This window comes from Cololabis saira, chromosome 4 (genome assembly GCF_033807715.1).
Source record: "Cololabis saira isolate AMF1-May2022 chromosome 4, fColSai1.1, whole genome shotgun sequence".
Classification (NCBI taxonomy): Eukaryota; Metazoa; Chordata; class Actinopteri; order Beloniformes; family Belonidae; genus Cololabis; species Cololabis saira.
This window is the reverse complement of record NC_084590.1, coordinates 12,288,445-12,300,227: the sequence shown is the minus strand read 5'-3', so window position 1 is coordinate 12,300,227 and position 11,783 is coordinate 12,288,445. Positions and strand designations below refer to the sequence as shown.

Below are 11,783 nucleotides of genomic sequence, written 5' to 3'. Positions count from 1 at the left end.
TTTATGAAGTATGTCAAAGTAACTTCTGAAATTGTCAACCAAACTTTAAGTTTGAGAAATGTATAGGCTACAAATGTATTTAAAAAAAATCTTCTATAATTAATATCTCTGTTTACTTGTAGACTAACAGGCTGACATTTTTCTGTAAACTGTATCATGAGGCTACATTTCTATGTGCAACATAAAGCCTCTCTTTCTGACTCAGAGAGAGAGAGAGAGAGAGAGAGAGAGAGCGAGCATTATTACATTGTTTTTCTGAAACAACAATAGTTTCCCTTATCCACAGTGTTTGAGGCCTCCCAGCACCATCGGCCCCTCAAATGCTCTCTGGTGAGCTCAGCATCAAGGCGCAGCACTGACACTGAATGTCATTTGGATTTCCTGTCAATTTTTGATATTCATGCAACAGCTTGGTAAGGTTTTCCTTATTTACTACTTTTTTTTTAAGTCTTTGCAATTTTATATCCATATTTATACTACATCGTGTTGTATTGTCGCCTTAAAATATTTGAATGCAGTTAAATGAGATGATCTAATTTTAACACATAGGTGGATTTTATTTTTCTAATTCAGTTTCATTTCTGTTCTTCCTCCACCAGATCTCGTGAAGTGAGGACAATGAGCCGCTTTGAAGGTCTGAGGGCCGACTCTTCTCTCTTCACCCTGGATGGAGCGCCCTTCCGCATCCTGGGAGGATCCATCCATTACTTCCGTGTTCCCAGACCGTACTGGAAGGACCGGCTGCTGAAGATGAAGGCCTGCGGCCTCAACACTCTCACAACGTGCGCTATCACTGCATTTCCTGTGTGTCTTTAATCCTAGGTCTCTTGCTGTTGTTTTACTCTGTTTTGTTTTGTTTTTGTTTGTTAACCAGCGAAACCAAAAAAAAACAAGCATAACAAAAAGCTTTATATAAAAATGCTTTAGGAAATTGTCATGTCTGAAATCAAATGAAAAACGGGCAGCATACAAGGATCTCTTTAACCACCTGACCAGGTGGTTACTTCTCTTCTGCAAACTCATTTCCTTGGTTGCCTTTCCAGATATGTGCCGTGGAACCTGCATGAACCCGAGAGAGGAACATTCAACTTTCAGGATCAACTGGACCTCACGTAAGACAGAGTCGTGGTCATTTGGAGAATGGAAAAGCTGATTTTGGTTGTTTTTTGAGTGGCTGTGTCTCTTGCAGGGCCTATATCGGTTTGGCAGCAGAGCTGGGTCTCTGGGTGATCCTGCGTCCTGGACCTTACATCTGTGCTGAATGGGACTTGGGTGGGTTGCCCAGGTAACATCGTCTACTTTTAAGATTGACTTTTATACACTGCAAAAACTCATTTTTAAGAAAGTAAAAACAAAAAAAAGAGCCTTGTTTCAAGAAAATTAGAAGACTGTTTTAGACTTTTAGTTTTAAGAATTCTAGACAAGAAAATGTTTCTTATCCCACTGGCAAAGAGTTTTGCTTAAAACAAGAGATTTATGGAAAGTTAGGCTTATTTTTAGAGGGCTTGTTTATGCTGTGTATTTTAATCCATGTGAACCCTGTCCATCTAGCCACCAAAGCTCCCCCAAGAACGGCTGATCTGCTCGGGTGAACTGAACTGAACTGAATATGCCACTGACGTTTCTCATGTTTCTCTCATTTTAGCTGGTTATTGCAAGACAAAGACATGCAGCTAAGGACAACTTATCCTGGTTTTGTTAATGCTGTCAACTCATACTTTGACAAGCTTATCTCTGTCGTCGAACCTCTGATGGTAAGTCCATATTGCTGTTTTATCAGAATGATTCGTGTGGAATGACATCACTGAGACACCATATGCTTCTTAGTTTCAAGACGGAGGCCCAGTCATTGCAGTCCAGGTTGAGAACGAGTATGGATCATACGCTAAAGATGAGAAATACATGACATTTATACAGAATGTGAGTTCAGTAATAACATTCACTGCCATATCAATGCTTTCATTTTAATTTCATTAAATCACCGTCCTCTGTCTGCTTTGTTTTTCTCAGTGTCTCCAATCCAGAGGGATCAATGAGCTGCTGCTGACTTCAGATAATTGGGAGGGCTTGAGATATGGAGGGGTTGAGGGAGGTAATACAGACATGACAGCACACACAAAAAGTGGATTCCAATATGCATTAGCTTATACTTTCTTAATTTGACATCTTGCTCATTTCAGCTCTAAAAACAATAAATCTTCAAAGACTGACATTTGGAGCTATCCAGCACCTCGCTGACATGCAGGTAATTGATGGTAATTGATCATTTTGATCGCTATAGAGGTCTCACATTTGCACTGATTGCAATGACTTTGTTTATTGTGTCAGCTGAATTACCAGTACATCAGTTAAGCTGTATAAAGGTAGGTCTTCTTGTGGTCGTCCCACTGCTCCTTAATCAAGAGCCTCAGTGAGAACCGGCCCGGGATATCATTTATATCGCTATCTCAGAATTCTCCTGTACAAGTTATACGTTCTAACTTAGACCTGCAGAAGTTTCTTGTATAAGAGTAACTTCAGACTTTCACTGAACCTATAGTAGGTAGCATATATATATATATATATATATATATATATATATATATATATATATATATATATATATATATATATATATATAATTTTTTTTTTCTCTCTCTGTCCTGAACAGCCCCAGAAGCCTCTAATGGTGATGGAGTACTGGTCTGGATGGTTTGATGTTTGGGGAGATTATCATCATGTTTTCCACGCAGAGGGTACGGAAATACTTTTTGACCATGAGCAACATTTATGTATCTTAAATAACACACTTTCCTGTTCCCAAGGCTGACAATACAGGACTGTCTCAGAAAATTAGAATATTGTGATGAAGTCCTTTATTTTCTGTAATGCAAAAATGTACTACATTCTGGATTCATTACAAATCAACTGAAATATTGCAAGCCTTTTATTATTTTAATATTGCTGATCATGGCTTACAGCTTAAGAAAACTCAAATATCCCAAATCCCAAATATCTCAAAAAATTAGAATATTCTGGGAATCTTAATCTTAAACTGTAAACCATAATAAGCAATATTAAAATAACAAAAGTCTTGCAATATTTCAGTTGATTTGTAATGAATCCAGAATGTATGACATTTTTGTTTTTTTTAATTGCATTACAGAAAATAAAGAACTTTATCACAATATTCAAATTTTCTGAGACAGTCCTGTAGATGATGTAGTTATGTAATGATGTTTAGTTTCTCTGCACACCTTAATAGTCTCGTCAGTGTAACATAGTTCATCAGGATTTTTTTCAACGCAAAATTGTCCAACTTGTACGCTGCCTCCTCACAGACATGCTAGCCGTGGTGTCCGAAATCTTGGAGAGAGGTGTGTCCATTAACTTGTACATGTTTCATGGGGGAACCAGCTTTGGCTTCATGAATGGAGCGATGGACTTCGGCACCTACAAACCTCAGGTCACGAGTTATGGTAGGATGAAAAAAGACTGAAAGCTAAGAGACTGAAGAACAAACATTGTTTAGATAGCTGACGCACGGTGTTGTGTATGTGTCTTGGCAGATTATGATGCTCCGCTATCTGAGGCCGGCGACTGCACCACAAAATATCAAATGTTGAGGGATCTATTCAGCCAGTACCACAGTAAGATCTCCAACTTCCATATTTTGTGATTGCATTACAGATTTCACACACCTGACAATCACTTTGTTGTCCTCATCATCCAGAAGAGCTTATTAAAGAATAATTAGCCTTAATTGCGTGTTTCTACATACTTTTCTCTAGAAGAGCCTCTTCCCGACGTACCAGCTCCTCAGGAGAGGAGAGCTTATGAGCCTGTTTTCATGCAGCAGCACCTATCCCTGTGGGACAGCTTGCACTTCACCGACAAGGTAAACGGCAGATGGCGAGCCCTTGATGGCACACAGCTGATGATTACAGACCCTAGAAATCATACAATTCTAAACTCAGAGGGAAAATATAGTCGCTTCTGTGGAGGAAGCAGAGCTCAGGTAGTACGGTGTGCAATGTCCGTATCAGTATGTCCCTGTGTAGAACCAGAATCATAGAGTAAATGGGCAGCTCTCTGACTTATCTGTAACATCTGTAGAGAAAATCCTTTTTGGGATCTCCACAATAATCCTAAGTTTTCCATTATTCCAAATCGTCTAAGTTTTTCCTTCATCCGTGGACTTGAAGAAAACACAGGAGTCAAAGTTTCGGCTGGCATTCGTCCAACAAATACTGTGGAGGTCCTTTATTCCAAAAAAAGTACAAGACGTCCACAGGAGAGCATCGCATGTTCCGCGGTCCAAGGAAAACTCTGAAATTTTTATCTCCGGACCACGGCTTTTATAGGTAGATAAGAGACATATGACGTTAGATGCATTATTCTCACCATCAATGATCATACACATCTGTTCATGCTACTTTGAAGTTCTTGTTATTTTCCCTTTATCATTGCTAGATAACTGCCACATAGGAAACTGAGGCTTTGGTCCTCATTTACAATCATCTTCATTATTTCGCCTCTCACCTGCATTGCCACAGTTGCTCAAGGCCATGGGTTTGCAAGTGCAGCGGACTTCCCCCTCCCTTACCCGTGTGTGTGTGTCCGGCCAGTGTTTTTTTTCCACTCTCTCTGTCTCTCTCTCCACTCTCAATATTAGTCTTAGTTAAATGTTTTACTTAGGTGTTAGATGATTATAAAATATTCACATAATTATATAAAAATATCCTCAACACATCTACTGGCTCATCTCAAGGATGCGTCCTTTCTCCTCTGTTGTACATACTGTATACAAATGACTGCTGTAGCACTTTTGAAAACTGTCATATACTGAAGTTTGCAGATGACGCTGTTCTAGTGAGCCTGCTAAATAGTACTGAGACTTCACATGGTCCTGTGTTTGAATACTTTTTAAAATGGTGCGAGGAATCTTTGAATATCTTAAAGACAAAGGATATGTGTATCGATTTCAGACGCGTGCAGCCCTCTCCTGTAAGTAAAGTGATTGAGGGTGAAGAAGTTGAAATTGTTGAGTCTTATAAATATTTAGGCACTATTATTGATAACAAACTGTCATTTGGAAAAAATTGAGACTCAATATATAAGAAAAGCCAGCAGCGCCTTTTTTGTCTTCGAAAACTTTCTAAATTCCAGGTCGATTCTTACCTGATGACTATGTTTTATCGTTCTTTCATCGAATCTGTTATTACTTTTTCTTTCAATTGTTGGTTTCAATCCTTGAAGGTCAAAGACAGAAATTTGCTCAATAAGGTTGTCAGTCTAAGCAGTAAAATCATTGGGTCGGCTCCACAAACTTTACAAGAATTCTATAAAAAACAGCTGATCAAGAAGGCAAACTCCATGTTGTCTGATTGCTCACATCCCTTACACAAACAGTTTCAGTTTCTACCATCAGTTACTGCTTAGACTCCCTTTTGCAAAGACTAACAGATACAAACACTTCTTTGTTCCCTCCGCTATTGTTCTTTTAAATGCCGGAAGGAAAAGGTAGTGGGTGAAAAATGCCTTCCCTCTTAAGCTTAGGTCTATACTATGATGTGTAACCTATTGTAATTTATTATGTATATTTTATGTATATTTAACATTGTGTGCTTCTCCTGTCGCGAAACTAATCGCCCCCTTGGGGACAAATAAAGTAATTGATTGATTGATAATCCATATGCTCAGTTCATGGCAAATCCTCTATGACTCTTAACAAACACGTTTGACAATCCCTCCACGTAGCCATACAGGTCACAGAGCCCAGTGAACATGGAAAACCTCCCAGTCAACAACAACAACGGTCAATCATATGGTTACACACTGTATGAAACCACCATCACCAGTGGAGGAACCCTCAACTCCATGAACAATATTCGAGACAGGGCACTGGTAAGAAAACACAATGCAACCTGCAGTTTCTAAATATGTTTTGTGAGATCATATGATTTAGCTTTATATAATCCCATAATTGTTGATGTGATGTTCTCCAGGTTTTCGTGGATAGACAGTTTGTTGGTTGTTTGGATTACAAGACTCGCGAGGTTGCACTCCCAGATGCCGAGGTATTGACTTTTATTAGCTCTATTATGTTCATGTCATCCTCAAGCCTGAACTTGATAAGAGTGTGATTGATCAGGAGCTAGATGAGGCAGTAGATTGAAGACACATTGAGATAGGTTTGGTGGTGTTGGAATATCTTGAGTGCTGAGTGACAACCAGTGTACCAGATAGTTGTGTTTCAGGCTGTACAGGTAAAGAAAGTTCTGTGCACTCAAAAAGCATTCAGGAAACTATCTGGTTACAATTAATGACTACACACAAATAACTCTTTTTTTGTGCATCAAAGGGAGAGAGGACATTGGGCTTACTTGTGGACAACTGTGGAAGAGTGAACTATGGGAAAGCTCTTGATGAACAGCGCAAAGGTATTTATTTACTATGCTACATGATGTATAAGTGACACGTGACTAAACATTGATCCATTGCTTTTGTTTTTCCTTCTATCGCACCCGGGCATTGTTTGTATGAGAGAAGACATTGTGATCTAATTCCTAAAGGTCCCATATTAGGATTCTCCTGACGTTCAAAGGTTCAAAATTTACTTGACAGTTTTGGGTTTTCTGCCTGTCATTTTTCAGAAGTGCGTGATTGATTAAACAGTAAATAAAAGTTTTGAAAGAGCAGGTTTACCAGGAACTTCAGCGATTTATTTTTTCAATTATATTTTCAGATAGCTGTTTCTCATTAATTGCAACTGTAGATTGGTCCTTTAAAACTCCAAGCACAGATCAACCCAGCCCTTGCTTCTATGCATCTATCCCCATGTGACATTTTAGGTAAAATTATATATACCGTATAATTAGGTGCATGGTCTTTTTATTGGCGGCTGTTATTGCCGATGGCTAGCTGTCATTATCCTTGCTAAAGCAGCGATAATGCACTGTCATCAATATTTAAACAGAATATATGATGTTGTACTGTTGATTGTAGTAACGGACCACTGTGATTGGCTGTGGCTTGGCCTGGAACCGTCTGAGGATGAAGCTTAGCTAAGAGTAGCTAACTGTTAAAGTTGTTAAAGTGTGTTAAATGAGCGTCGGTTAAGCATAATTTCTGATTTCACCATGCAAACGACATTTGACATGGGAAGTCTGGTTGCAAATGTTCGCAGCCAGGGCGCTTTACCACCGATTCTCTGGCGGGGATCAGCTACAGCAGCTGGGAGCCACGGTAGATCCTTTTAAGACCCTTCCTGCAGAAGTCTGCTGTGATCTGGGGTTCATCAGGCCATGATGCTGGTAGGCAAAGTACAATGGGTCTAAATTCCCCCCTGGGCCCCAGGGTGCCGCTCTGGCAGCATTCGTTCTTCAGAGAACTATGGGAGATGTTGTGATGGGAAAAAAGTGTTTCCCATACTTGATGAAAACAAAACTGCAGAGAACCTCAGGATAAAGCCTTGGCTGGCCGACTAGGCGCAGACTACTACTCTGCCCCAACAAAGATTAGCGGTGGGAACACCAATGTTTTGTCTACTAGAATGTATCATTGTCATTCTGCATCAAGATGCCTGATGTATGTTTTGACCCTTTTGAATGTAACTGTTTATCCGAATCATCTTTCAAGTCTTATTGTTAGGAACTTATGGCGCTTTTCCACTAGTACCTACTCGGCTCTACTCATCTCAACTCGGCTCGACTCAACTCGGACTGGTTTCTTTTCCATAACAATTCAGCACCTGGAGCAGAAGTAGGAGGTTGGAGTGAAGCTGCTGTGACGTATTTGATTGTGTGATCTAAACGAAGAAGACAACAACACTAAAGATGTAGAACCTGGAGGAGATGATAGATGTGCTGCTGGATCTGTGACTTGTGTTTGATATCAAGTTAAAAAATGAGAGTGAGAGAAGCTTCAAGCGGCAACGCTTTCTGCCATTGCTGGTCGAATAAAATGAACAAGAAGCTGCCGTCAGAGTCGCTCTTCAGCTGACGTCCACATCCTGACTCAGACGTCTGACTCCAACCCCCCGACCAATCGCTGGCCTGTAGTGTGATGATGTCAGATACAGCCGACTCAGCTGCTTAGTGGAAAAGCGCCAAGTCGAGTCGAGCTGAGTAGGTACTAGCAGGGGCGAAAATCCCGGGGGGGACAGGGGGGACAAGTCCCCCCCATTAGTAAAGCTGTCACCCCCCTAGAATAATTTGAGACAGAATTAATAATTTTGGAACAATGCAGTAGTATTTAGTAGTGATGCACCAAAATGAAAATTTGTGGCCGAAACCGAAATCGAAAATAATAATAAACAGTAAAATCTCATTACACATTTTCACTTGAAATAAGTAGAAAAATCTGCCAGTGGAACAAGATTTATCTTCTCATTACAATCAATAAAATCTTGTTCCACTGGCAGATTTTTCTACTTATTTTAAGTGAAAATCTACTTGAAACAGGTGGAAATTGTTGTTTTTTTTTCCAGTGATGAGTCTTGTTTTAAGTGTAATGAGATTTTTTTTAACTAAAAATGAGACATTTTAACTAGAAATAAGACAGATATTCTTGTTAAGATTTTGGGTTTTTGCAGCGTATTATGTCAGATGTGCTGTATTATTGCCACCTTCCACCTAATACCATTGTTTTGTATTGCTCTAAGAAAGGTCTTCTGCCTGTTTGCGAGATAGAGTTGAAAATGTCAAAATGCTATATTAAAGGAAGGCTAAAACTTTTATTCCTTGTCCCCCCCTGGATTTATTCTCTAAAATGTTACTGTTTATTGTCCCCCCCAACTATGAAACGGGATTTTTGCCCCTGGGTACTAGTGGAAAAGCGCCATTAGACACTCAGCTTTCAGTCCAGTTATTCACCTACCGTAGTTGGAAAGAACGTGTTAAAGATGTTTAGCAGGTTTTTCAACAACGGATGTCACAGGGGGTTGAGCAGTTCTTCTTACAGTCTGTGGAGCAAAAACAGAGATAGAAGATGAATTTCTAGTATGGGGTGTGTGGGGTTCACCCCTCTGCCCTGCTGGTTCCAGGGCTGTGCCTTGTGAGACTCAAGCTGCAGGGATCACTAACATCGCTCCTCGTGTAGCTCAAGTCACGGTGTATGGATTCCATGATGATGGTGTGGTTGGGGAGGCCAACCTTGTATAATACAGGACTTGTAATGTTCTTTCTACACGGGGAAAATCATTTCAAATAACTCAAACAAGTCAAATCACTCAGAACTTTCTGATTATTCTTTTTTTGTGTCCAGCACATCCAGGCCATTGTGTGCAAACCAAAAGATTACCTATATTCTCTATTGTATGCTGTTTGCTTGTGATGTGTGTCACAGGTATTGTGGGAGACCTTGTGTTGAATCACTCCCCCCTGAGAGGATTCACCATCTTCTGTTTGGATCTGAAGCCAAACTTTATTAGGAGGTTTGTTTTATAAATCTGCATTTTCCATCTCATCAAACTGAACATACAGTATGTCCATTGCTTTGAGAGACTGTGTGAGATAGTAGGAACCTTCACTGGAAAATTACTAATAGAAATTATGTGCAGTTTGTAAAACAGCATAACTAAAATCATCCACTCTTTTGGTCATGTATCAAGTAAATAGCATCTAGAGCTGTATTTTTATGTGCTTGTACATCCACTATTAGCCACATAAAGTTGATGAAAAGCAACAACAGGTGTTGCAAATACCCCATTTAAAGTAAATACTGATCTTGTTTCAGGTTAATGGGTTCAGGCCAGTGGAAAACTGACTTCAGGTCACTGTCAGCGCCGGCGTTTCTTCAGGCCAAGCTCATCGTGGATGGTCCACCCAGCGACACCTTCATCAGACTCCCTGTGAATATATTTGTGTGCTAAACTTCAACCAGCAATGATAGAAAACCTGTTAGTGTTGTGAACAAATATATTACATTGTAGGACATGTTATGTGTTTTGTTATATTCTGAGAAAGTGGACTTGCAGTTTAAATCAACTAATGTGGCTTCAGAAATACTTCCAAGCTGCTCTTAGAAAGGTTTTCTCTGTCACACTGACACTGAGAAAACCTTTGTGCGTGTTTAGATGCATGTTATTTTGAAACATGTAATAGTGTGATAGTTACAGTGACTACGTTTACATGCAGTCAATAACCCTTTTAAAACCGAATATTGGCAATAACCTGAATTTGCACGGCCATGTAAACACCAATAACCCCTTTGAATAACCCGAATTTGCTCATATTCCGGTTTTTAAAAACCCGAATATGACCCCTATTACTCCTTTTAAAACCCGAATATTCGGTCACGTAAACGCCAAACGGAATATCCCGATCAAACGGAACATGAATTTGTTTTCTGCGCATGCTCTGTTTCTCAAGGAATCCTGGTCTTTTGGGTCCAGGAAGTTCTTATAAACACGGAGAAACGCAAGACCACGCCACACTTTTGGAGTGAGGAGGAGACTAATCACTTCATAAATGTAGGATATGAACATTTTGGCATTTGTAGACGGTAGAAAGTACCGGGATAGCGAGATTTACAAGAAGTTGCGCGAAGCAGCATTTGTTTTGAATTTGGATACAGGAAAAAGAAGGGGAAATGATTGGAATTGCGTCATGATGTTCTCCGCACGTCGCTGGTTTGATCGAGATATCCCAAATGATTAATTACCGTAAACGGAATATTCCGAATGTCTCAGTAACCGGAATATTAGCAATAACCCGAATTTTGACTGCATGTAAACATAGTCAATGACTCCATCCATTCACAGGGTTGGGGTAAAGGTGTCGTATTCGTCAATGGACAGAACCTGGGTCGCTACTGGTCCATCGGCCCCCAGCATTTCCTCTATCTTCCAGGACCCTGGCTCAAAAGTGGAGAGAACCAGGTATATAGAGTAAACTGCAGAAGTGGTTCATATTAATAAAGGAACCTCTGGTTAACTCAGGTTACGTTTGATCTCTTCATTAAGAAAGTTGTGTGTGATTCTTTTTCTGCTCTCTTTCAGATCGTTGTTTTTGAAGAACAAAGAGTGGACAACAAACTACTATTTGCCGAAAATCCGGATCATGGAAAGACTATTGATGTTTACAAACTCCCCTTTTGCTCACTTCTGTGACAACACAAAGTTTTTCATGCACAAAAATACAGCTATGCATGTTAGTGGATAATTCATCGGCACAAATAAAGTTATAAATAAATCAGGGCTGCCACGTTTCAGAACATGACAAGAGTGAGACTTTAGTGCCATGATGCCAAAAAGATTGTCCTTTTTTAACACCAATTTGGCCTGTTTTAACGTTGATTTATACCTTAAAACTGATGTCCTCACCTGCATGACAGCTGCTCTCCCTGCACCGTGGCCTCCTAATGCTAGTCCTGATTAACTAGAAATTAGAAATGAAAATTGTAACAAGAATTTTGACAAAATACATTAATTTGTCAAAATATCATTTCATTTCTCCACCATCTGGCTGGGGGCATGTCTAATGTTGTACAGTAGATGCTGGCTGCAGATTTTGATGCCTTGATGACAGAGGCAGGATTTTCATTAGTTGTCAGTTATAATCATCAAAATTAAAAGAAATAAACACTTGAAATATATCAATCTGTGTGTAATGAATGAATATAATGAATGACTATAATATACAAGTCACTTTTTGAATGGAATTACTTTTTCATAATATTGTAATCACGCCCGCCGATAGGGGGGGACAAACAGGTCTGTTGTCCCGGGCCCAGGGTAGGGGGGGGCCCAGAACTGAAAAAAAAAAAAAAAAAAAAAATTATTCTCATTAAATTATGGAATC

The 11,783-nt window shown here is 39.7% G+C and overlaps 1 protein-coding gene across 1 annotated transcript; it reads left to right on the top strand.

The window, feature by feature from the left end:
* Positions 1-271: 271 nt before the first annotated feature.
* Positions 272-11,541, top strand: glb1l2 (galactosidase beta 1 like 2). The gene is made up of 19 exons (XM_061720214.1): positions 272-413; positions 600-782; positions 1,044-1,112; positions 1,190-1,285; positions 1,646-1,754; positions 1,828-1,920; positions 2,011-2,092; positions 2,181-2,245; positions 2,651-2,735; positions 3,321-3,458; positions 3,549-3,629; positions 3,771-3,877; positions 5,740-5,886; positions 5,988-6,059; positions 6,344-6,422; positions 9,328-9,415; positions 9,718-9,832; positions 10,745-10,861; positions 10,982-11,541. Exons 2-19 carry the CDS (start codon positions 619-621, stop codon positions 11,090-11,092), a joined length of 1,818 nt encoding a protein of 605 aa, XP_061576198.1. The 5' UTR covers positions 272-413; positions 600-618; the 3' UTR covers positions 11,093-11,541.
* The last annotated feature ends 242 nt before the right edge of the window (positions 11,542-11,783 follow it).